Genomic DNA, 27,865 nt, shown 5'->3' on the forward strand with positions numbered 1-27,865 from the left:
GTTCCATTGCTTTTCTACAGACAAAGGAATTCTCTGGTTGGAACATTATTGAAGATTTATGTTAAAAACGTCCTAAAGATTGATTCTATACATCGTTTGACATGTTTCTACGGACTGTAACTGAACTTTTTGACATTTTGTCTGCTCCGAGTGAACGCGCTTCGTGACTTTGGATTTGTTTACAAAACGCACTAACAAAAGTAGCTATTTGGACATGAATGATGGACATAATCGAACAAAACAAACATTTATTGTGGAACTGGGATTCCTGGGAGTGCATTCTGATGAAGATCATCAAAGGTAAGTGAATATTTATAATGTTATTTCTGACTTCTGTTGACTGCACAATATGTCGGATATCTTTTTGGCTTGTTTGGTCACTGAGCGCCGTACTCAGATTATTGCATGGTTTGCTTTTTCCTTAAAGCTTTTTTGAAATCTGATACAGCGGTTGCATTAAGGAGAAGTGTATCTAAAGTTCCATGCATAACACTTGTATTTTCATCAACATTTATTATGAGAATTTATGTAAATTGATGTGGCTCTCTGCAAAATCACCAGATCTTTTTGGAACTACTGAACAGAATGTGCCAATGTATACTGAGAATTTTTTATATAAATATGAACTTTATCGAACAAAACATACATGTATTGTGTAACTTGAATTCCTATGTGTGTCATCTGATGAAGATCATCAAAGGTTAGTGATTAATTCTCTCTCTATTTCTGATTTTTGTGACTCCTCTCTTTGGCTGGAAAAATGGCTGTGTTTTTCTGTGACTTGGCTCTGACCTCACATAATCGTTTGTGGTGAAGCCTATTTGAAATCGGACACTGTGGTGGGATTAACAAGAAGTGTATCTTTAAAATGGTGTGAAATACTTCTATGTTTGAGGAATTTTAATTTGGGGATTTCTGTTGAAATGACACTGGCTGTTGTCGTATCGATCCTGTTAGCGGGATCTCAGCCCTATTCATTAACAGAATATAAACTTTTTAAAAATTAGATTTTCACTGGACAATTACTTCAATGTTTCTATGATAGTTGTCTGTCTTTGCTGTATGCTGATAGACAACACGTTGTAGCTTCTTTTTTAAGTGCCTAAACATGGAAAATGTATAATTCATATATCATGGACATTCAGAGTAGAGTTCTTGGTCTAAACAAATTGTTAAACTTTTTTATTTTAAACCCATTTTGGTAACTTTATTTAACAGCACGGTAAGTACTAGCTAGATATTTAAAGTTAGAATGTTGTTATTATTATGCTATCATATAGTATTACCAGCTTCATATCAGGTTAATGCAGTCATAACCTCATGGTACTTGAAATAATTGGCAGGGAACACTAGGCATTTTATTTCTCAGCCATTTTTATGTGTTTTTAGAGTAGACTACTTTGTTTCTTCTGACTACAAATAGCTACAATACCAAATAGTACAATTTGTTGCCAAGTATTTACCAGTACCTAGTACTTACCCGACTGTAATAAAGGGTTACTCACTAATTTTATATTAATTTATATACCACTTAAACACTGACCTTTGAATGTTGGGGAATCATATTACACTAAAATGAAAGGTTTGAAATATACCTGTGTCTGTATTTTCTAATGTCATATCTCTGTATTTTGTCTCAAGCTACTGTACTATGATATGGCACTTTCATTGTTTTAGTGCCTCAGAGCGTAGACAGTCATATGCTCCATGATGATCTGATGATGACCATAGCTCAGGGCTCTCCAACCCTGTTCCTGGAGAGCCACCCTCATGTAGGTTTCAGCGAGATGAAATTCTTGCGACAAAGTCGACAGAAACCACATACCAATTTTGTCAGTGACAACTTTCCCAGATTATTCCATTATCGCTAGACAACACTAGCTAATACATGTCTAGGAGCTAGCCACGGCACGTTTGTTAGCTAGCTTGCTCTTGGAAGTTGTTTCCATCCAAAATATTAACAAGGCGAGACTATCTTAACTCCTCCCCCACATTTACTGGATTGGTTGAACAGGGCAGAATAGAACGTCTCCCAACAGTTTTTTTTTTCTCTCGTCATGACCCGAATGTGGGGTGTCCCACTCAGGCGTTTATTTTACACCTGCTACGATAGGTTAGCTAAATAACATTTAAATATGCCATGTAGATATTTTAGACATGTTGTGATGGCATATTAGAAGAACATTCTGTCCCTGTCATTCTGTAAATGGGCCCACAGTGTAACAAATAATCTTCATTTAATTGAATGTCATACAGTTAACTTAAAGTGTAATTCCACAAAAAAAATGATTAGCCATGTTCATTATGGTGCTGAACAGGAGGTTAAAATGTGGTGTGAGACCTAGATTCAATCAGATCAAGCATTAACCGGCAACAGCCGACATTCACATGCATAGCTGACATTTTGGAGGTATCAGAGGTGTAACTGCATTGGAGCTGTCAAATCAGTGAGCAGCTGCTCTTGGTCATTGTCAGGAAGCCACACATGTTCCACTCGCGTTAGAAGTTCAGAATGAGAAAGTGTAGGCTAAATAGAAATCCTCATTATTTAGTTTAATGATTTTCTATCAGCCTAATCGAGGCGCAGATTACATATCACATTCCAGTGTTCGAACTTGTAAACAATGCTGCATGGGATTTCTCTTAATGCGACTCAGTGCAACCAATGGCAATGTCCGCTTTAGGTATAATGCCAGAAGCCGCTTGTGGACTTTACAGCTCTAACACAGTTCCACCTTTGACACCGCCAAAACAACCGCTATGCAGATGTCGGCTAAAGCAGATCTGATTGAATAGAGCCTTAAGTGTCCTTTGAAGGGGCAATCAGCAGTTGAAACAATAACAAAGCAATCTCCCAGCCCCTGTTTCGATAAAAAGCTGAGCAATGGGGCTGGAGAAATATAACCCCACTCAAATTCAGAGAAAGAGCTATGGATGCAAGGACTGACCATCCATGATATCAAAATGATAGCTTCAACCATGTTTTGAGGCTATATAGTGTTTGTTTACATTGACTTAATTTACAAACATTAGAGGGGGGGGGTCGTGTTTAACTTTACTTGTGGGGAGCAGAGGTCCCCACAAGAATAGTAAACAAACAAAAATGTGACCAACAGGGGACAGACAGGCTATTTGTAGGAGGTTAAGGGTTAAGGTTAGAATTTGTGTTAGAGTTGGGGTCTAGGGTTAGGGTTACATATCATGAAATATATTGTGGCAAAAATAACAAATAGTCAAATAAAACTTGATTGGCCTCCCGGGTGGCGCAGTGGTTAAGGGCGCTGTACTGCAGCGCCAGCTGTGCCATCAGAGTCCCTGGGTTCGCGCCCAGGCTCTGTCGTAACCGGCCGCGACCGGGAGGTCCGTGGGGCGACGCACAATTGGCCTAGCGTCGCCCGGGTTAGGGAGGGCCTGTCCTTGTCTCATCGCGCACCAGCGACTCCTGTGGCGGGCTGGGCGCAGTGTACACTAACCAAGGTGGCCAGGTGCACAGTGTTTCCTCCGGCGCATTGGTGCATTGGTGCTGTGTTAAGAAGCAGTGCGGCTTGGTTGGGTTGTGTATCGGAGGACGCATGACTTTCAACCTTCGTCTCTCCCGAGCCCGTACGGGAGTTGTAGCGATGAGACAAGATAGTAGCTACTACAACAATTGATTGGATACCACAAAATTGGGGAGAAAAAGGGGTAAAATTAAATTTAAAAAATAATAAAATAAAACTTGATTAAATGAACATTAAATTAACTTAAAAGTCTTTACTGTATTTATCTTTTAATACAGTCATCTCATTTGAAGCATCGTCATAATCTTCGCTTGTTAGTAACGATTACAAAGAAATTCAAAACTTTTAATGGTAGGAATCACATTCGTTTTGAAGTTATCGGCGGTCACAGAAAGACGGATTGTTTTTTAGTGTAGATCTGTGAATACAGTGACGCAGAAGGGCAAAAAAAGCCTCTGGAGATGCACTTAGAACAGCTAAGTGTGGTCTGAGGCAAATATTAAATAACAATTGTTTTTAAGAGCAGGTTTGGAAATGATGGTTTTGGGAAACAGCTTTAACGATGCTCCTACGGAGGTTCTAAAGATGAACAGATAAGTACTGATAAGGTACGGTGTGACTCATAAAGATAGTTCATAAATAGTTGCACAACCAAGTTACAGGAAATTGGGATAGCTATTTTTCATAACGATGCTCTGCTTGAGGAAATGGGTAGGATTTATTTCGCAATGATCAATCATTCATCCAAATACAACCCAAGATTGGAGTAATTTGTCCACACTATGCACATTTTGAAATATATATATATGTTACCCTTATTTTACCAGGTTCTCGTTTGCAGCAACAACCTGGGGAAGAGTTGCAGGGAAGAAGGGTTGAATGAGTTAATTGGAAGCTGGGTATGAATAGATGGAGCATTATGCATAGTGTACCACATAACTTAGTTCTGAGACACTTCTTTATAGTTCCATGTGTAAACACTTCATGGGAACTCTGTTTGGAGATCCCTATTATCAAACATTTGCACATTGCACAGTACAATAACCAATAATCCAGTAATAACAACAGCTTGATGAAACTCATCTCGGTCATTCAATAAGTCCTCACATTGACATCAGCATTAAAGTGATAGATAAAGGGATAGTTCACGAAAATAAACGAAAACTTCAACAAAAAAGTAAATTATCCCTTTAAGGAGAGTGCTTGGATTTCTCCAGAATCTATGTATGTTATGACACCTCATGAGTGTGAGCTTTTATTTTGGAGTCCTGAATTAGAAATGCAAATCACATGATACAGCAGTTTTGACAGTATCATAAATCATGATTTTTAATATAAGAGTATAATTCTCTCATTGTACAGCATTCACAGGTCAACTGATACCCATTATGTCTGGCAAAAACCAAACACTGCATTCCACAGTAAGAACCTTATACAAACGGTCAAGCATGGTGGTGGTGTGATGGTTTGGGGATGGTTTGCTGCCTCAGGACCTGGACGACTTGCCTTAGTAGAAGGAACCATGAATGCTGCTCTGTATCAAAGAATTCTACAGGTAAATGTCAGGCCATCAGTCTGTGAGCTGAAGCTGAAGTGCAGCTGGGTTATGCAGCAAGACAATGATCCAAAACACACAATCAAGTCAACATGAAAATGGCTAAAAAGCAACACATTTGACATTTTGGCGATGTGAGAGACTGATCAACAACTACAGGAAGCATTTGGTTGCAGTCATTGCAGCTAAAGGTGGCACAACCAGTTATTGAGTGAAATTACTTTTTCGCACAGGGGAATTGGGTGTTCCATAATTACACAAATAAGTATACATTTTTTCTGTTATTTGTAAACTCAGGTTCCCTTTAACATTAGCTTTTGGTTGAAGATCTGATAATATGCAAAAACAGATCAAATCAGAAAGGGGGCAAAGACTTTTTCACAGCACTGTATGTTCTAGTAGTCATTGAGAGACTCTAAATGTGCATTGCATATCCATAATACCAAATGTTTCTATCAGCCATGTCATGAACAAGATATACTGTCTAGTGTACTTTAATCGAAATGCATAATAAGCTATTACTATTCGAGGCTACAAGAGTGTTATTTATTTCTGAACACAAAGAAAACAGTGTTAGTGCTCATCCCACATATACCATTGTATACATGTACAGTATATACTACTGTATATAGTATTTCTTATCATTTTGTTCTCTTTTTCTTTAGCCAATGTTGGTCTTTAATACAGGTCCGATATTGACAATTCTATGATCTTCGAAGCATGTTGTCTTCACTATCATTCTACAATGTAGAAAATAGTAAAACATAAATAAAAACCGGTAGTGTAAGTTTGCTTTCAGAGACCATTCGTGATTGATGCCAAAGAGTTCAAATGATTCATCCAGATGTGACCCTCCACCATAGAGACTGTGGTGTCATCACTCCCAGGCCATCAACAGCTTGGTGAATGGCACAAAGGCACCATGGCCAGCCTCGCTGCAAGGGAAGGGAAACAGACAGTCACCACATGGCAGTTAGATTTCAGTACCTTGTAAAAACTAGGCAGACCATTGGGTAATACAACACAGTGTTATAAAAATATCCCTACAAAATATCACTTTCCCGATTAAAGAAAATAAATACACTACATGACCAAAAGTATGTGGACACCTGCTCGTTGAACATCTCATTCCTAAATCATGGGCATTAGTATGGAGTGGTCTCCCCATGTGCTGCTATAACAGCCTCCACTCTTCTGGGAAGGCTTTTCATGTTGGAACATTGCTATATGGACTTGCTTCCTTTCAGCCACAAGAGCATTAGTGAGGTTGGGCACTGATGTTGGGTGATTAGGCCTGGCTCGCAGTCGGCATTCCAATTCATCTCAAAGGTGTTCGATGGGGTTGAGGTCAGGGCTCTGTGCAGGCCAGTCAAGTTCTTCCACACAGATCTCAACAAACCATTTATGTATGGATCTCGATTTTTGCACAGGGGCATTGTCATGCTGAAACAAGAAAGGGCCTTCCCCAAACTGTTGCCACAAACTACAGAATCGTTTAGAATGTCATTGAATGATGTAGCATTATGTTTTCCATTCACTGGAACTAAAGGGCCTAGACCGAGCCATGAAAAACAGCCCCAGACCATTATTCCTCCTCCACCAAACTTTACATTTGGCACTATGCATTGCGGCAGGTAGAGTTCTCCTGGAATCCACCAAACCCAGTGTTATCAATCACTCCAGAGAATGCATTTCCACTGCTCCAGAGTCCAATGGCAGTGAGCTTTACACCACTCCAGCCGACGCTTGGCATTGCACAGTTCCCGATGAACAGTTGCTTCCAATGGCAGTTTGGAACTCGGTAGTGAGTATTGCATCCGAGGACAGACGATTCTTAGACGCTACGTGCTTCAGCACTCGGCGGTCCCGTTCTGTGAGCTTGTGTGGGTTACCACTTGGCGGCCGAGCCGTTGTTGCTCCCTAGACGTTTCCACCAGGGAAGCTTTAGCAGGGCAGAAATTTGATGAACTGTCTTGTTGGAAGGTGGCATCCTATGACATTGCCACGTTGAAAGTCACTAAACTCTTCAGTAAGGCCATTCCACTGCCAATGTTTGTCTATGGAGATTGCATTGCTGTGTGCTCAATTTTATTTTCCTCTCAGTGGTTGAAATTGCTGAATCCACTCATTTGAAGGGCTGTCCACATACGTTTGTATATATAGTGTACTTTTATCGAAATGCATAATGAGCCTTTACTATTTGATGCTACAAGACTGTTATTGTATTTCAGAACACAAAGAAAACAGTGTTAGTGCTCATCCCACATATACCATTGTATGCATGTACAGTGTATATACTACTGTAAATAGCATTTCATATCATTTTGTTCTCAAACGTGCTACTCACGTTTGATTTCAGGTTGATATTTGCATGTTAAGTCAACCAATGACAATGTCAGCAGCACAAGTTGAAGTGTGTCTTGAGCACGGAACCATATTTGCTATATTCTTTTTTTTTTAAACAAAATACAAACAAGTCGATAATGACAGTGACAAGACAATGATAAAAACGAAGGACGATGTACAATACATGACGATACTCAAACCGATAAACACACATGATACAACACATTACAGACCTGTGTGCATTCATTTTATGTGTGGGTGGCCCCGGGAATTGCTAATTAATTGTTTAAACAGGTTGGGTGTTAGAGATGTAGAACTTTGTGTTTTGAATATTAATATTTTACCTAGCAGAAGTATTGTGTCATTAATTGAGGGGATATGGACATTGAGGTCACCCAAGATAATGAGTTGGGGGTTAATACGTAGTTTGATGGAGTGATGGGAAAGCCAGCCTTGAACCTGTAGCCAAAACAAGCTCACTGTCTGACAGTACCAAAACAGATGCATTATGTCCTCCTCCTCTTCAATACAGAACCTTACTTTAGAGTCTTGCTCAATACACCAAATGGACAGCATTTTCTTTGTTGACAGCTAAAAAGAATCACACACAGCAGAGCGAGAGAGAAAATATCTGCACATATGTGATGTTGTACACAATTTTCGGGGACCACTTTTTGCTTGTGGGCACTACTTTCAGAACTACTGGCTAAAAATAATCCAAAAGTACCAGAGAATCCCTAACTGAAAGGCTCTTGAGTATCTATTGGTGTTTTGTATGTGACATTATTAAGGACTTGCTTCCATGGTATTGGGTTTTCAAAGACATCTTCCCAATACATTTGACATTTGTTTGGAATTGCAGATAGGTGATGGAAATTCAAAGTGAGTTGATTTTAGATTTTTGGGTCCATTTTTAGTTTTTTTATAGTAGGATTGCGTACAGTTAAATTATGCCTTACTTTCTTCATCTTAGCTTTAGGGGGATATAGGAGACAGCAATTGTGCATACATATGATTTGTACAAACATCCCCATAGGCTCTAAACACCGTTCCAAAATCAAACAACTTTCCATCATTCCACGTCCACAATGTCATTTATAAAATAAATATATTTTTCAGTAAACAATTGTTTCAAGTTCACAATTGTTACTTGTGTGTGTGAGGGGCCTGGAGGCCCTACTACTGTAAACAACAGGATTCAGTGGATAACTTATTTAAAGTAAATAAACCCTTCAGTTATAACTAAAAGCACTGTTGAACCTTTTCCTGTCACCTCAAAAAATAGAGATATATTTATACTCCACAGTAGAACTCTAGCAATTCTACCAATGTAAAAATGCAAGGATGAAACATCCCTTACTCACAGAATAACTGATTTAAGACTACACATTCATGGTAAATAAAGAGAGCACTTACCATTCAAAGTAGCACTGTCCCCTGTGTGTGCCGTCTTGCTGCCCGTGTTCAAGTGATTCCAGCTCCACTCCCATATGGAAGTCTGGCTCCCCATCCAGGTGGCCCAGGTAACGAATCGTGCCTGTGCTGATCCGTCCCGAGGGCAGCAGGACTCGAACCCGGTGTCCCGTCTGCAGGTCTAGGGGGGAGTGAGGCACAAAGACCCGGTGTGGACCGATGTAGCTCCTCCAGGAGCTCCCACTGGGGGGATGGAAGGTTTGCTCTTTTTAGATGGCTTAAAATGAATAGGATTTCAAGGGACATTACACTCTAAAAACAAAGTTTTCAGATCAGACCTGGGTTCAAATACTATTTAGGGTTTTTTCAATTACTTTCAAAGACATTTTTCTTTTGAATAATATACAGGCAGTGTATTTTCAAATACACATATTTAAATACTCCATGCATTTGAACCCAGGTCTGTTTGGTCCTAGGGGTGTTTGAAATTATGTATTTGGAAACAAATATTAGAAAATTGTTTGAAATCGTAGGCTATTTATAGGATTATTTCAAAAATAATACTTTCAAATACATCAAAGTGGTTGATTTTAGACACATTATTTTAAAATACTCAAATAAATAACAAATATATTTAAATTACAAATAGTTAACCACGCATGTATTTTAACCCAGGTCTGTTTGGCTATGTTTACACAGGCAGCCCAATTCTGATCTTTGTTTCACCAATTGGTATTTTTATCTATCAGATCAGTTCTGAAAAAGATCTCATGTGATTGGTCAAAACACCAATTAGTGGAAAAAATATCAGAATTGGGCTGCCTGTGTAGACACAGCCTTTACAAACCTCAAAAGTAGTCATTGTTTGTGTAGATACAGCTACATGCCTCAACTCCAAATTAATGGAAAAGGTAAGCACTGCAAATCTGGAAAGTACATGCTGCATTCCATGGACCCATTTTAGGTCTGAAAACAAGTGCCAAACATTTTTAAGTGTAATGGCCTTTTGACACAGCTGGGAGCAGGTGAAGAGAAATGGCTCTACCTGGTGGCTGTAGACAGAGCAGAAATGGGTCTGGAGCCAAATGCTGAGTTCAATGAGACCTGTCTGCCAGACAAGCTGCTTTGGCATGTGTCGCCTGTTGATGACATCGTCTCAGACCCTCTGCTTTGGTTGGAATGGCTCAAGCTGCCTGTTATTTTAAGTCATGGATAAGATTATTATTTCCTATTCAAAACACAGATATTAAAGGGAGATTACACTTCAGAATAAACATTTGTCCGATGTTTTCAGACCTCAAAACTAGTCCAATGGTACATGTTCCAAAAGTTTGAGTGAGTAGATCTAGGTATATGCCTTAACCACAAATGAATGGAAAAGATAAGCACCAAATAAAATCTGGAAAGAGGAAAACGCTTATCTTTTCCATTAATTTGGGATTAAAGCATATAGCTTGATCTACGCAACAAATAGCCTGTGACGTGGACCTATCTGAACATTAGTCTACTTTTGAGGTATGGAAACATCTGACTAACTTTTATGCTGGAGTGCAATGTCCCTTTAAATCCCATGTGATGATTACAGCAAATCAAGTACTGTTGATCATGTGATTTACTTGAGGTGTCCTGGTCCTTTTCATCGTAAGGATGTCTGTTCTTCACCTCTGAATCGCCAAGGTCCTCGAAGCTGCCCACCTGAAGTAGACTTCCAGGCCTGGCTACAGTCTCAGATATCAGCTGATGAAAATAAAACAAAGTTGTCATCAAGTTATTATTATGACTAAATGATGAAACACACACACGGTGAATTCTTTGGTGACTATAGAGTCCAATCCGAGATCCACAAACTTTATTGCAGGTGGGGAGTATGCAGTCTGTTTGGCATATGCAGACATGGTAGTATGTCTCCTGGACTGTTTTTGCTGTCTCTTTGTGCTCTTCTCTTCCCACCTCTGTACACCAGGTGTACAGAGGTGGAACGGTCAGCAGCAGCATCCTCCAGGTCTGTGGGTTTGATGTTGCACTTCTTCAGCAACATTTTCAGCTGGTCCTGATAGGGCTTCATCTGTCCCCCTTGCAGACCGCCGGCCAAGGTGTTGATAGACAGTCCCATCCTGCTATAGACCCTCACAGCCGCTACAAGGACGGACTGAAGGTCTTCTGGAGTGTGGGCCACAAGAGCACCATCATTAACATACTGCAGCTCAAGAACCTGCTCCATCAAAACCTTGGTGGTTGCTTGGAGCCTCCTGATGTTTATGATGTTATGTTTAGCCTCCAATATTTATGCTGCAGTAGTTTATGTGTCGGGGGGCTAGGGTAAGTCTGTTATATCTGGAGTATTTCTCCTGTCTTATCCGGTGTCCTGTGTGAATTTAAGTATGCTCTCTCTAATTCTCTCTTTCTTTCTCTCTCTCGGAGGACCTGAGCCCTAGGACCATGCCTCAGGACTACCTGGTCTGATGACTCATTGCTGTCCCCAGTCCACCTGGCCGTGCTGCTGCTCCAATTTCAACTGTTCTGCCTGCGGCTATGGAAACCTGACCTTTTCACCGGACATGCTACCAGTCCCAGACCTGCTGTTTTCAACTCTCTAGAGACAGCAGGAGCAGTATAGATACTCTGAATGATCGGCCATGAAAAGCCAACTGACATTTACTCCTAAGGTGCTGTTGCACCCTCGACAACCACTGTGATTATTATTATTTGACCCTCCTGGTCATCTATGAACATTTGAACATCTTGGCCATGTTCTGCTATAATCTCCACCCGGCACATCCAGAAGAGGACTGGCCGCCCCTCATAGTCTGGTTCCTCTCTAGGTTTCTTCCTAGGTTCTGGCCTTTCTAGGGAGTTTTTCCTAGCCACTATACAGTGCCTTGCGAAAGTATTCGGCCCCCTTGAACTTTGCGACCTTTTGCCACATTTCAGGCTTCAAACATAAAGATATAAAACTGTATTTTTTTGTGAAGAATCAACAACAAGTGGCACACAATCATGAAGTGGAACGACATTTATTGGATATTTCAAACTTTTTTAACAAATCAAAAACTGAAAAATTGGGCGTGCAAAATTATTCAGCCCCTTTACTTTCAGTGCAGCAAACTCTCTCCAGAAGTTCAGTGAGGATCTCTGAATGATCCAATGTTGACCTAAATGACTAATGATGATAAATACAATCCACCTGTGTGTAATCAAGTCTCCGTATAAATGCACCTGCACTGTGATAGTCTCAGAGGTCCGTTAAAAGCGCAGAGAGCATCATGAAGAACAAGGAACACACCAGGTAGGTCCGAGATACTGTTGTGAAGAAGTTTAAAGCCGGATTTGGATACAAAAAGATTTCCCAAGCTTTAAACATCCCAAGGAGCACTGTGCAAGCGATAATATTGAAATGGAAGGAGTATCAGACCACTGCAAATCTACCAAGACCTGGCCGTCCCTCTAAACTTTCAGCTCATACAAGGAGAAGACTGATCAGAGATGCAGCCAAGAGGCCCATGATCACTCTGGATGAACTGCAGAGATCTACAGCTGAGGTGGGAGACTCTGTCCATAGGACAACAATCAGTCGTATATTGCACAAATCTGGCCTTTATGGAAGAGTGGCAAGAAGAAAGCCATTTCTTAAAGATATCCATAAAAAGTGTTGTTTAAAGTTTGCCACAAGCCACCTGGGAGACACACCAAACATGTGGAAGAAGGTGCTCTGGTCAGATGAAACCAAAATTGAACTTTTTGGCAACAATGCAAAATGTTATGTTTGGCGTAAAAGCAACACAGCTCATCACCCTGAACACACCATCCCCACTGTCAAACATGGTGGTGGCAGCATCATGGTTTGGGCATGCTTTTCTTCAGCAGAGACAGGGAAGATGGTTAAAATTGATGGGAAGATGGATGGAGCCAAATACAGGACCATTCTGGAAGAAAACCTGATGGAGTCTGCAAAAGACCTGAGACTGGGATGGAGATTTGTCTTCCAACAAGATAATGATCCAAAACATAAAGCAAAATCTACAATGGAATGGTTCAAAAATAAACATATCCAGGTGTTAGAATGGCCAAGTCAAAGTCCAGACCTGAATCCAATCGAGAATCTGTGGAAAGAACTGAAAACTGCTGTTCACAAATGCTCTCCATCCAACCTCACTGAGCTCGAGCTGTTTTGCAAGGAGGAATGGGAAAAAATTTCAGTCTCTCGATGTGCAAAACTGATAGAGACATACCCAAGCGACTTACAGCTGTAATCGCAGCAAAAGGTGGCGCTACAAAGTATTAACTTAAGGGGGCTGAATAATTTTGCACGCCCAATTTTTCAGTTTTTGATTTGTTAAAAAAGTTTGAAATATCCAATAAATGTCATTCCACTTCATGATTGTGTCCCACTTGTTGTTGATTCTTCACAAAAAATACATTTTTATATCTTTATGTTTGAAGCCTGAAATTTGGCAAAAGGTCACAAAGTTCAAGGGGGCCGAATACTTTCGCAAGGCACTGTACTTCTACACCTGCATTGCTTCCTGTTTGGGTTTTAGGCTGGGTTTCTGTACAGCACTTTGAGATATCAGCTGATGTAAGAAAGGCTTTATAAATACATTTGATTTGATTTTATTTGATTTGATGTTGAATAGGTTTCCATCCAGCCTGAAGTCCACAGCAACCGCGCTGCTGTCCTCAAGCTCCTTGTGGAGAAGCTGGTTGACACATAGGAGGAAGATCTTAATTAGTTCAGGTGCCAGCACACACCCCTGCCTCACACCGATGCTTACTCAAAAGGGCACTGACTCCTGCCCTCCTATGGCAACCCAAGACATCATCCTATCATGGAACTGGCAAAGGATGTTGACAAATTTGTCTGGACAGCCAAATTTAAGTAGAATGCCCCATAGTAGTTCCTTGCTCACAGTGTCGAAGGCCTTGAAGAAGTCGACAAGGGCCATGAAAAGGTCCTGTTGTTGTTCACAGCACTTCTCCTGGAGTTGCCATGCAGTGAAAATCATGTCGACCGTACTCCTGTTCTTTCTGAAGCCGCATTGTGACTATGGCAACAGTTCCTCTGCGATGTTGTTCATCAGCCTGTACAGCATCACCTTGGCCAGGACCATGACGGTAACAGCCAGAAGGGATATCCCTCGGCTGTTGCTGCAGATTAACTTGTCACCCTTGTTCTTATAGATGGTGACAATGTTTGCATCCCACCACTGTTGGGGTACAATCTCCCGGTCCCAACCTCAGTGATGTACTGGTGGAGCGTTCTGGTGCAGAGTAACCTCCCTTCTTAAGTAGCTCTGCTGGGATGCTGTCAGTGACAGGAGCCTTGTTGTTCTTGAGGGAACGGAGAGCTAATAACCCCTTTTGGATGGTTGGTGATTGGTTGACGTATTGAATGAGTGGACGGACAGGCAGTTCTCCCAAGGATGGAGTGGTCTTTAGGAGATCATCAGGATCTGGTTTTGGTCCTTCAAGAGAGTCAGACCATCAGCTGTTTCAGGGGGGTGATGGAGCGACTTCTAGGGACATAGATAGCTTTAGGTGAGAAATGGTGCATGTCGTTTTTGTCGGCATAAATTTGGATTTCCTGTGCCTTAATCGTCTATCATTCATTCTGCAGAGCACTCAAGGTCGTTTGTACTTCCTTGAGTGATGCACGCCATTGCTTGCAGAGGGTAGCACATGTGGGGCTGTTGAGAGTAGCCCTGTGTGCTTTGTGCATAATGTCCAGTAAGGTTGATGTGGTCTCAGATTTCTCACCGAACCAGTCCTGATGTTTCCTACCTCTGTAGCCAATGGCGTGGGCTGCTGCCTGATAGAACACTGAGCTAATAGATGCCCACTTCTGGTCCCTGGGACCTCTGCGCTCAGAAGAGGCTCAGTCTCCCTCAGCCTTTCAGCGATAGAGCGACAGAACTCTTCCCTTACTGTAGCTTTCTCAAGCTTGGTACACACACACACACACACCTGATAACGGAGGTCCTGTTGTTTCCTCTGCGTTTCCACAAACTTCCTCTCCCATGTAGCCCTCTCAAAGGTAATCTGGGTCTTGAGGGCCTGGATCTCCCTCTCAGCTTTGGACAGTCTCCTCTGCATGGCACTGCTACAATGACTTCCTGGTATTTCCGCAGAGACTGAAAATCCATCATCCAACACATACAGAGACCAGAATTAGAGCATGCTATTCTATTGTATTCTACAACACACATAGATGAGATAATTAGAGTAATCCTTTAGAACACCAATCCTATGCCAGTCTGTATCACAGTAGTCTACATTTTGTTCTGTTTTCATTATTTACTGAGGACAACCCTCATCGTTACCTGTTTTTTGTTTTACTTGATGGTTGTGATCCTTTCCTGTTCTATGAGGTTCATTGGGCATGTATTTGATTGAGTAGTATGGGCTCACCTGCATCAAAAATCAATGACAGTCAAACAGTATTTCAAGAGCACGAGGGTTGTCAAATATATAATTGTCAGATAGGACACATAACCCATGGTCCTAGATCAGTTTGTGCTGTATAGTTAACACCTATGGTCATTGTCATTCTTGGCTAAGAGTTGCACAAACAGATCTGTGACCAGGCTATAGGACACACACTCACCCAGAAGAACCTGCAGGTACATAGCAGACCCTTGAATGTCCATGCAAACGCACGCCACAGGACATGCATCACCATGCTGTTGTAGTATCACCTCACATTCTCCTATCCTGCCTGAGAAAAGAAAGCTGTTGTTGAGGTGTGCCCATAGGACATTATTTTACTGTGTCACTCAAACCGTTTTGTGTGTCTCTATCTCTATTGTGGGTTCCATAAGTACATACATGTTAATATACTGACTGGTTTATGCTATAGAGTGGACAGTGTTGTCCCCAGTGACACCAGTTTGATTATTTAATGGTTCGTGTTTGAGATTTCAACCCAGCATTTAGAATGTGAGGCTCCGAGACTTATGATACAGCAGTACTAAAAATAGTACTTAAAAATAGAAGTTCTCTATTAAGTTGTTGGTGACGTGTGTGTACGGCGTGTTCATAATTCCATGAAATATAAAATCAAGCCTGGTCCCTGATCTCTTTGGGCTGTCTTACCAACTCCTACTGCTTTTTTGGGGGGGTGTAATGACTATATAAATTGAGACAGCACAAACAGATCTGGGACCAGGCTATATGCAATCGACACTGCATCCACAATTCTACCACCTCCATTCGGATGATGTCTCTGTAATACAGCTAATTCTGGAGATTCGTTCACTGAGAGCTTCAACAAACCATTACAAACAAACATGTAATAGCATGAGCAAACATGTAATAGCGCTACCTTCTATACAGACAGATAGGAGGCTAAATACAGACCTTTCCCAACAGCCAGAAGGTGAAGAGAATGAAAGTCAGAATGTCAGAATGAAAATAGCTCTGCTCTTTTCAGGTCAATGCCGTCACACTCCATGGTGAATGCTAGAACACCATGTAGTACCCACTGACCTGTTGCTGTGTCCAGTGCTGTGAGAGCAGTGTTGCTCACGAGTAAATCTTATCTAATCTTCTTAGTCATGCTGTGTCCCGGGCCATGTTCTTCCAGACAGCAGCTTAATTTTGCCTCCCGAGCCTCCTCATAAAAACACAGTAAGGTGGGTGGTGTTATTGATGCAGTTTAATGCTGGCCACTGTCAATTCCAATCATTTTACAAACTACTGTAGGCCTATCTTGATGAGCCGGAGGAAAATTAAGTGTCTTCCTTTCAATGGCATATTCGAGTAGACAGTCCTGAATTGTATCTACTGGCTGATATTTTCTGTAATATTTGATAGTAATGCACAACACACTGTATTATATAGGGTTATATCATATTTATGGTATCAATATTCAGACAGCCAAGACATGCTTAGGTTGTCCTAATATGGACACCGTACAAAATAATGACCCAAAGGACAACGGCATGTGTTTCAAACACAGCCCTTTGGTTGCATATCATTTTGCATTGATGGTCTTTGTTTATGCAATAAATAAATGAATGGTCATGGCTCTGAAAGGCCATGCAAAACGAGCTGTTTTCTTTGATTCAACATATTGGCATTTTGCTTACCTTGTGCAGGATATATCTGTTTTCCATCCTAATTTGTTTGCTTCTGAAGAGTGAATGTCATATTGTGGCACTTTTACATGAGCGATAATACACAATCATAATCAAAACTATTACAATACACACTTTATAGTTTTGGCAACATTCACATTTTCACTTGACTTTGCAATATGATTGAATCTCAGTTCGATGGTCACATTTTCTATCCGTCAAGGAGAAATTAAAGTGATAGGAATTCTGATATAATGCTCTTCATCCCTGCTATCTACATGTGTGATCTTTTGTATGTTTTTACACTTTCTCTGTATGTACAACACCACTTACACATACAGTATTTACAATACAGTACATTTCATAGGCCCCGGATACTGTATACACTGCTGATTTGAATGGCTACTGTGTAACATTAGAAAAGCATTAGATAATAAAATATACTGTATACTAATTTTGTCCGACAAACATACACTGACCATCATACTGGTATGACACTGACCATCATACTTTATTTTTTCACTTTGCTTCCGTTGTCAATGACTGCTAGGAAAACCAGTAAACACAAACATGTAAACTTGTCTCCCTTGAATAGCTCAAACTGGTTTTGCATTGAACAGGTCTCGCCTGGAAAAAGAGATAGGTCACAGGTCATTACCGTTACTAATGGTGTAGCCAAATTATTGCTGGGTTGCTGTTGTGGAGAAATATTATTTAGTGACGGATAACACTGCTTTCCGAGTGGTCCGAGTTTCATTCGCATTCATTACCTGAACATTATTTACAATAAATCCCCACTGAAATAAGTAAATCATGCTTTCATTACTTGGAACAAGAGATTTATTTACAAGTGGCCTGTAAATTCAGCCCATGTCAACTTTCATCACTCGTCATACTTTTGGGGCATTGAGCATGACAGCATTATTATCTCCTGTTTTCCTGTTCTTCTCTCCATTGTGGAGAAGAATTGTCTGGTTTCAAAGTAAAACACAGCATTCAAATGAAATGTGAGCCTGTAGGTATTATCTGGGAGGGTGACTGTTTTGTTTTTGAATGGTCATATAATTGTAACTCTCACACACTCACCACTAAGGTATAATGTATGCAGGTCATATACAGTAACTGCAAGGAAGGTAGGCCAGGTGAGAACAACTGTTGTTCTCACCTGGCCTACCTGGTTAAATAAAGGTGAAATAGGGGCCTCCCGGGTGGCACAGTGGTTAAGGGCGCTGTACTGCAGCGCCAGCTGTGCCACCAGAGACTCTGGGTTCGCACCCAGGCTCTGTCGTAACCGGCCACGACCGGGAGGTCCGTGGGGCGACGCACAATTAGCATAGCGTCGTCCAGGTTAGGGAGGGTTTGGCCGGTAGGGATATCCTTGTCTCATCACGCACCAGCGACTCCTGTGGCGGGCCGAGCGCAGTGCACGCTAACCAAGGTTGCCAGGTGCACGGTGTTTCCTCCGACACATTGGTACGGCTGGCTTCCGGGTTGGATGCGCGCTGTGTTAAGAAGCAGTGCGGCTTGGTTAACTTTCAACCTTCGTCTCTCCCGAGCCCGTACGGGAGTTGTAGCGATGAGACAAGATAGTAGCTACTAACAATTGGATACCACGAAATTGGGGAGAATAAGGGGGTAAAATAAATATAAATAAAAAATATATTTTAAATAAATAACTGTGAAATAAAAATTAAAAGGTACACTCAACTACTATTTTCCAAGGCATGTCCTTTTCTGTCAATAGCTGGACAAATGGGAGGATGTGCTGAAGCACAATACAGTGTATGCCGACCTCATCTGGCTGTTCACTTGTTGGTAAACTCTTATTATTGTTGTCTTTTACACCGAGGAAACATTTTGCATGATGATACTTGGTGATAACATATGAAAATGCCGGTTGGGACAAAATGTACAGGAAACATATATAAAGGAAATATATATAACAAACATGTAACAAATGTAAAGGAAATATATATAACAAACATGTAACAAATGTAAAGGAAATATATATAACAAACATATAACAAATATAAAGGAAATATATATAACAAACATATAACAAATATAAAGGAAACATATATAACAAACATATTACAAATATAAAGGAAATATATATAACAAACATATAACAAATATAAAGGAAACATATATAACAAACATATTACAAATATAAAGGAAACATATATAACAAACATATAACAAATATAAAGGAAATATATATAACAAACATATTACAAATATAAAGGAAATATATATAACAAACATATAACAAATATAAAGGAAATATATATATATATATAACAAACATATTACAAATATAAAGGAAATATATATAACAAACATATAACAAATATAAAGGAAATATAAATAACAAACATATTACAAATATAAAGGAAACATATATAACAAACATGTAACAAATATAAAGGAAACATATATAACAAACATATAACAAATATAAAGGAAATATATATAACAAACATATAACAAATATAAAGGAAATATATATAACAAACATGTAACAAATATAAAGAAAACATAAAACAAACATATTACAATTATAAAGGAAATATATATAACAAACATATAACAAATATAAAGGAAACATATATAACAAACATATAACAAATATAAAGGAAATATATATAACAAACATACAACAAATATAAAGGAAACATATATAACAAACATTACAAATATAAAGGAAACATATATAACAAACATATTACAAATATAAAGGAAATATATATATATATAACAAACATATTACAAATATAAAGGAAATATATATAACAAACATATTACAAATATAAAGGAAACATATATAACAAACATATTACAAATATAAAGGAAATATATATATATATATAACAAACATATTACAAATATAAAGGAAACATATATAACAAACATATTACAAATATAAAGAAAACATAAAACAAACATATTACAATTATAAAGGAAATATATATAACAAACATGTAACAAATGTAAAGGAAACATATATAACAAACATATAACAAATATAAAGGAAATATATATAACAAACATACAACAAATATAAAGGAAACATATATAACAAACATTACAAATATAAAGGAAACATATATAACAAACATATTACAAATATAAAGGAAATATATATAACAAACATATAACAAATATAAAGGAAATATATATAACAAACATATAACATATATAAAGGAAATATATATAACAAACATATTACAAATATAAAGGAAATATATATAACAAACATATTACAAATATAAAGGAAATATATATAACAAACATATAACAAATATAAAGGAAATATATATATATAACAAACATATTACAAATATAAAGGAAATATATATATATAACAAACATATTACAAATATAAAGGAAACATATATAACAAACATATAACAAATATAAAGGAAACATATATAACAAACATATTACAAATATAAAGGAAACATATATAACAAACATATAACAAATATAAAGGAAACATATATAACAAACATATTACAAATATAAAGGAAACATATATAACAAACATATAACAAATATAAAGGAAACATATATAACAAACATATTACAAATATAAAGGAAACATATATAACAAACATATAACAAATATAAAGGAAACATATATAACAAACATATTACAAATATAAAGAAAACATATATAACAAACATATAACAAATATAAAGGAAACATATATAACAAACATATTACAAATATAAAGGAAATATATATAACAAACATGTAACAAATGTAAAGTAAACTGTAACGGTTTTCTTCCTGTGAAGGAGAGGAGTACCAAAATGCAGCGTGGTTATTTATAAACATCTTTAATGAAAGATGAAAACGTGAACACTATACAAAATAAGAAAACGTGGAAAAACCGAAACAGTCCTAACTGGTGCAAAACACAGAAACAGGAACAATCACCCACAAGATACCTAAAGAATATGGCTGCCTAAATATGGTTCCCAATCAGAGACAACGATAAACACCTGCCTCTGATTGAGAACCACTCCAGGCAACCATAGACTTACCTAGAACACTCAACTGAACACAACCCCATAGACTACAAAACCCCTAGACAAAACAAGACACATAAATCACCCATGTCACACCCTGGCCTAACCAACTTAATAAAGAAAGAATACTAAGGCCAGGGCGTGACATAAACATATATAACAAATGTAAAGGAAACATATATAACAAACGTATAACAAATGTAAAGGAAACATATGTAACAAACGTATGAAAAAAGTAAAGAAAACAACACATAGAGTGTGATGGAATCAATTGTAAAGTATGTTTATGTCACATATCCTTGTAGTTTCGGTAGGTTGGTGGGGGGATTTTACTTGACGTTTTTCAATTATAAAATAAGTTTAAACTAATGTGAAATAATGCATTTGAAATACAAATACAGTAGGTCACTTAATATTTTAAATTCTTACAATTTCACTACGATAGACACTTTCATGAGTAATAGCTTTGTGCCAACTATACTGACCATGAAAACTAACATGGAATGGATTTGTGTAAAGAATTATATTTGGTTGTTGTGTGTACGCAAAGAAGTATATATTTGGTTGTAGTGTGTATGCAAAGAATTATCTTTGGATGTAGTGTGTATGCAAAGAATTATCTTTGGATGTAGTGTGTACAATTCCATAAGAGAACTAAAATATAAACCAGCCTTTGTGTGTCTTTTCTTTTAGGGGTTCTTCTTCTCATAAAACGGTCAGGTTTATTAGAAGGAGGGATTTTTTTGTGTGGTTCCCAGGTTAGGTATTCCACATTCCAAGAGCCACAATGCCACAAAGAGGTAATTGTCAAGGGGGTTTATTCCTGACAGAGGGGGGGGGGGGGGGGGGGGGGTGATTTCACATTGTGTTGAACAGAAACCATAATGTTCCCCAAAATCACCTCCCCGGCATAGGAATTATCTCACAATAAACCCATGAGGCAGCAAAGTTGTAGGAGACTGTAGGACCATTTTGTTTGGAAAAGAAAAGGAAAATGAGGTGATAGGTAAATAAAGAGAGGAGATGTATAATATCTATCCGATTGTTTTGGGTTGCAGATGTTAAAGATGTGACTATGACCTGTTGTATCACTTTGCTCTAATGACGTTTTATCATAAATGTGTCTGATAACATAATTCTATTAATTAGTCTCACATGACCATCTGTCAACTGACCAGCGCACTCAAGATTTGGTCCTGGTTCCTGAGATTATAGGTGTGGATTTGAGTTAGCGAGCTGGAAGTTTACCCTAATTTGATCTCTGGGCGCTTGTATGGTAGTTTTAACCCTCCCAGCCAGCTCTCTGCCTGTAGTCTCCTCCTCTCTGTTAGTTGTGACTAGTAATTGAGTGGGTGTGCAGGTGAGAGTTTCCACTTAATAGGTTGCCTCTCCTGTGCTGTCACTAGGAAGAACAGAGGGTAGTGACACTGGGAGAAAAGGAGAGCGGCGAGACGGAGAGAGAGAGAGGCTCTACACATCATCTGCAGCTGATACAGACAGTTTCATCCTCAGACTTTTGCTCAACACCACACACGGGTAAGCGCTTGTTGTTCTTTTTTTCTGAAAACATTTAGTTAAACATTTGTTTTCGTTATTTTGTTTCCATTACCTGCTTATCTCAGACTGATTAAGTTCAACAAGGAGGGTTGCCATGGTTGCTTAAAGATGATAGAGAATAATGTTGCTTAGGTTAACTTCACAACAATAAATATAAGGTTATGTTACTGGCATTGAATGCTTCCATATTTTCACATAGTACAGTGCCTTCTGAAAGTATTCAACTGAGATGTTTTTGTCCCTGGCCTACATGCAATACCCCATGATGTCAAAGTGGAATTATGTTTTTTGACAATTTTACAAGTTCATAAAAAATGAAAAGCAAAAATGTCTTTAGTCAATAAGTATTCAACCCTTTTGTTATGACAAACCTAAATAAGTTCAGGAGTAAAAATGTGCTTAACAAGTCACAAAGTAAATTGGATGGACTCTGTCGAGCTTCGAATTTCGAACACAGATTCAACCACAAAGTCCAGGAAGGATTCCCAATGCCTCGCAAAGAAGGGGACCTATTGGAAGATGGGTAAAAAAAATCAGACATGGAATATCCCTTTGAGCATGGTGAAGTTTTTAATTACACTTTGGATGATGAATCAATACAACCAGTCACTATAGGCGTCCTTCCTAACTCAGTTGCCGGGGAGAGGAAGAAAAATCTTCATGGATTTCAACATGGTGACTTTAAAACAGTTACAGAGTTTAATGGCTATGATAGGAGAAACAACATTGTAGTTGCTCCACAATACTAACCTAATTGACAGAGTGAAAAGAAGGATGCTTGTACAGAATACAAATATTCCAAAATATGCATCCTGTTTGCAATAAGGCACTTATTGCAAACAGTATTCATGTTTTGGAATATTTTTTATTCTGTACAAGTTTCCTTCTTTTCACTCTGTCAATTAGGTTAGTATTGTAGAGTAACTACAATATTGTTTGTCCATCCTCAGTTTTCTCCTACTGGTCTTTCATGAAGTCAAAATTGCATGAAATTGATCATTTACTTATGAAGCTTGTATTTGAAATGTGTTGTTAAAGTGTATTATTAGTCTACTGCAGAGAGTATGCACCATAGGCGCGTCTTTTCACTTGTGCTCTCCAAACTCCCCCAGTGGAGAGCACGTTGTTCTCTTGTTGAAACGTTTGCTGTTGCTTTCACACGTTTAGATGAATATGTCATCAATAATCATTAAGTCTCATTAACACGAATGTACCTATGTAACAATGGATGTGGAAATTGCCATTTACATCGTAGAACCCAGTTTATGGGTTGTAATTGCAAATTGGTTAATTGTATGGTCCTATGGTCTTTTGGGCTATTGCCGTTGTGTATTTGGTCAATCCGATTGTGTATTTTGTATGATAAGGCACTTTCACTATTGGATTACTAGGACCTGTAAATAAGTCTACACTTTGAGCACGTCAACCTGCCTTGCCTTCTGCTGATTTCATACCCTTAAGACTGCTACATGGTGCCTATTTTACAATTACAAAATTCAAAATAATGAAAAGGGCTGCCTGGTAGACTCAATAAATAGGCAAATATTTGTAGTTGAACAAGTCATTGCATGTATAGATTTGTTTTACTTGACTTGAGACCTGACTTGAAAAAACTTGTGACTACTCGACTTGACTTGCTCTTAGAATGCACAAGTTGGACTTGACTCGAGACTCGAGCCGTTCTACTTGGGACTCCACTTGCGACTCGGACCTTGTGACTTGAGACTTGCTTGTGACTCAAAAAATAGTGACTTGGTCCCACCTCTGCTGAGTACCACTCTTCATATTTTCAAGCATGGTGGTGCCCCATCATGTTATGGGTATGCTTGCCATCGGCAAGGAAAAGGGAGTTTTTTACGATAAAAAGAAACGGAATAGAGCTAAGCACAGGCAAAATCCTAGAGGATTTTCCAACAGATACTGGGAAACAAATGTACCTTTCAGCAGAAAGTTCTAGTTCTAGTGGCCTAGTTACAGTTTTGTCTTCAATTGGATTGAAAATCTATGGCAAGAGATGAAACACGGCTGTTTAGCAATGATCAACAACAAACTTGACAGAGCTTGAAATGTGCCAAAGGTGATTCTAACATGTTTTGACTCATGGGGTTGAATACTTATCTAATCAAGATACTGTATATTAGTGTGTTTAAAAAAAAAAAAATGTAACCAATTTTATAATTTGTCTTTCACTTTGACATTACAGAGTACAGATCATCAACAAAAAATTACAATTAAATCCATTTAATTCCTACTTTGTAAAAAACAAATTGTTTTTAAAAAGTGAAGCACTGTGAATACTTTCTGAAGGCACTGTGTATCTATAGTATGCTTGTGTCACAATTAATATAACATTTGACAGTGGTTTTATCTAAAACCCTCACTACATTATTTATTATTTTAATTGGACTGTGTGTAGGTTAAAATCCCAACATATATTTTTTTAAATATAAGCCTTTGTACAGGCATACAGTATCTAGAAACCAGTGGCATTCAAATATGCCATGATTTAATATAACTCTTGACAGGTTCCTACACTTACAGTACTGTGTAGTGACTTAGATGGCATCCTCCAAGTCAGCAGCTAATGCTGACTCAATGCGATAGTTAGCCGTGTGAGTTACTGCACGAGGATGTGGCACCTGACTACACAACCTCGAATACACAATTCAGTGCCTTTGGAAAGTATTCAGACCCCTTGACTTTTTCCACATTTTGTTAGGTTACAACCTTATTCTAAAACTGATTAAATACTTTCCCCCCCTCATCAATCTACACACAATACCCCATAATGACAAAGCAAAAACTGTTTATAAAAAAAAACAGTTTATATATACAAGAAAAAAAAGTTATATACATTTACATAAGTATTCACCCTTTACTTTGTATTTTGTTGAAGCACTTTTGGCAGCTACAAGCTTGGCACAGCAGTCTTTGGGGAGTTTATCCCATTATTTTCTGTAGATCCTCTCCAGCTCTGTCAGGATGGATGGGGAGCGTTGCTGCAGAGCTATTTTCAGGTCTCTCCAGAGATGTTCAATCAAGTCCGTCTCTGGCTGGGCCATTCAATGAAATTCAGAGACTTGTCCCGAAGCCACCCCTGCGTTGTCTTGGCTGTGTGCTTAGGGTTGTTGTCCTGTTGGAAGGTGAACCTTCACCCCAGTCTGAGGTCCTGAAAGTTCTGGAGCAGGTTTTCATCAAGGATCTTTCTGTACTTTTAGTACTCCCAGTCCCTACCACTGAAACATCCCCACAGCATGATTCAGCCACCATCATGCTTCACCGTATGTCACGACTTCCGCCAAAGTCGGTCCCTCTCCTTGTTCGGGCGGTGTTCGGCGGTCAATGTCACTGGCCTTCTAGCCACCATTTTCCATTTGTTTTGTCTTTGTTTTACACACCTGATTTCAATCCCACAATTACTGTTTCATTATTTAATCCTCTGTTTCCCCATGTTTTTTTGTGAGTGGTTGTTTATTGTATTTTTGGTCTGTCATGTTGTGCGTTTATTTGTTACTTTGTATCTTTGACATTTTGAGTAAAAGTACGTTGAATACTCATATCTGCTGTCCTACGCCTGACTCTCTACACTAGCTACACATAGGACCCGTTACACCATAGGGATGGTGCCAGGTTTCCTCCAGACATGACGCTTGGCATGCAGGCTAAGAGTTCAATCTTGGTTTCATCAGACTAGAGAATCTTGTTTCTCATGGTCTGAGAGTCTTTACCTGCCTTTTGGCAAACTCCAAGCGGGCTGTCAAGTGCCTTTTACTGAGGAGTGGCTTCCGTCTGGCCACTCTACAATAAAGGCCTGATAGGTGGAGTACTGCAGAGATAGTTGTCCTTCTCAAAGATTCTCCCATCTTCACAGAGTCAGAGTGACCATCAGGTTCTTGGTCACCTCCCAGACCAAGGCCCTTCTCCCCCAATTCCATGTTTGGCCGGGCGGCCAGCTCTAGGAAGAGTCTTGGTGTTTCCAAACTTCTTCCATTTAAGAATGATGGAGGCCACTGTGTTCTTGGGGACCTTCAATACTGCAGAAATGTTTTGGTACCCTTTCCCAGATCTGTGCCACAACACAATCCTGTCTCGGCGCTCTATTGACAATTCCTTTAACCTCATGACTTGGTTTTGGCTCTGACATGCACTGTCAACTGTAGGACCTTATACAGACAAGTGTCAGCCTTTCCAAATCATGTCCAAACAATTTACCACAGGTGGACTCCAATCAAGTTGTAGAAACATCTTAAGGATGATCAATGGAAACAGGATGCACCTGAGCTCAATTTCGAGTCTCATAGAAAAGAGTCTGAATACTTATGTAAATAAGGTATTTCTGTATTTAATTGATTGTTAACAAATCCTGTTTTCACTTTGTCAATATGAGGTATTTTTTATTTCATACATTTTAGATTAAGGCTGTAACATAATAAAATGTGGAAAAAGTTAAGGGGTCTGAATAGTTTCCGAATGCACTGTATATATATATATATATATATACAGTACATACTATATTTTAATATATTATATTTCATAAACTTTAAGCAATATAACATTTTTCCATTACACTAACACCTGTAACTGGACCTACTTTTTTTTAAAGTGGGCTATTTGTCACAGATTTCCCCGGTACTGCTGCTCATTCCGTGCACCAGTTCCAGAGGTCTACGTCACCAGCCTATAGGTCGTCACTGAACTATCTCATTACGCACACATGATTCCAATTCCCCTTGATTAGTAATTGTATATATGTGCCCTCTGTTCATCAATGTCTTGTCAGTTATTGTTCCCATGTCCGTTGGTCTTTGATACCTGTTATTTCGGCTTTCTTGTTGCGTGTATTGTGCCCTTGTTATTACGGGTCTCGCCCCGTGTATTGTTGTGCATTTGTTATTTGTCTTGACCCGTGTAGTGTATCGCCCGTCTCGTCCTGTGTATTTATTATAGGTTTTACGTCGCTCCTTTGTTTGGGTTACATCCCTGTGTTTTTGCATACGTGTTTGTTTTGGGCTTCGTCCCCGTACCTTTCATGGCATGTTGTATTTTTGGGTGGAGTATTAAAACCCCCTAATACGTATTCCTGCGCCTGTCTCCAATCATTTATAACACGTGACACTATTAGCCACAGTTCGACCCTCAGTATCCAGGGTGGTGAGCCCAAAGGAGACTGTGTGGTTTGTTCCTAGGGAGGGATGAAAACATGCTGTGCTTAGATATATTGCCCCGGGGACATCACGAGGAACAAACACATTTTAATTGTGCTTATGGCTGAATGGCTGCCAACCGACACTACCGAACAAAATCATATCCTTTGATGACACACGCATGTGTCTGATTATTTTGCCAATGATTATTTTCTCAATATTGTAATTTACCAGCCACAATGT

General features: G+C 38.9%; 2 protein-coding genes across 2 annotated transcripts in view; one reads left to right on the forward strand and one right to left on the reverse strand.

Annotated features, from left to right (window-relative positions):
• Positions 1 to 5,819: 5,819 nt before the first annotated feature.
• LOC110489143 (centrosome-associated protein 350) lies at positions 5,820 to 16,322 on the reverse strand. Its single transcript, XM_021561745.2, has 8 exons — positions 16,168 to 16,322; positions 15,416 to 15,526; positions 15,132 to 15,219; positions 14,776 to 14,942; positions 10,431 to 10,551; positions 9,860 to 10,007; positions 8,818 to 9,057; positions 5,820 to 5,990 (listed from the first exon to the last, which is right to left on the reverse strand). The coding sequence occupies exons 2-8, from the start codon at positions 15,488 to 15,490 to the stop codon at positions 5,933 to 5,935; spliced, it is 897 nt and encodes a 298-aa protein (XP_021417420.2). The 5' UTR covers positions 15,491 to 15,526; positions 16,168 to 16,322; the 3' UTR covers positions 5,820 to 5,932.
• A 6,003-nt stretch (positions 16,323 to 22,325) lies between these two features.
• Positions 22,326 to 27,865, forward strand: part of LOC110489149 (serine-rich adhesin for platelets) — a 29,215-nt gene continuing 23,675 nt past the window's right edge. The window contains exon 1 of the mRNA XM_021561766.2: positions 22,326 to 22,457. The gene's annotated coding sequence lies outside the window, so the exon portion shown is untranslated. The remainder of the gene's footprint in view (positions 22,458 to 27,865) is intronic.

Source organism: Oncorhynchus mykiss, chromosome 2, assembly GCF_013265735.2.
Source record: "Oncorhynchus mykiss isolate Arlee chromosome 2, USDA_OmykA_1.1, whole genome shotgun sequence".
NCBI classification, from domain to species: Eukaryota; Metazoa; Chordata; class Actinopteri; order Salmoniformes; family Salmonidae; genus Oncorhynchus; species Oncorhynchus mykiss.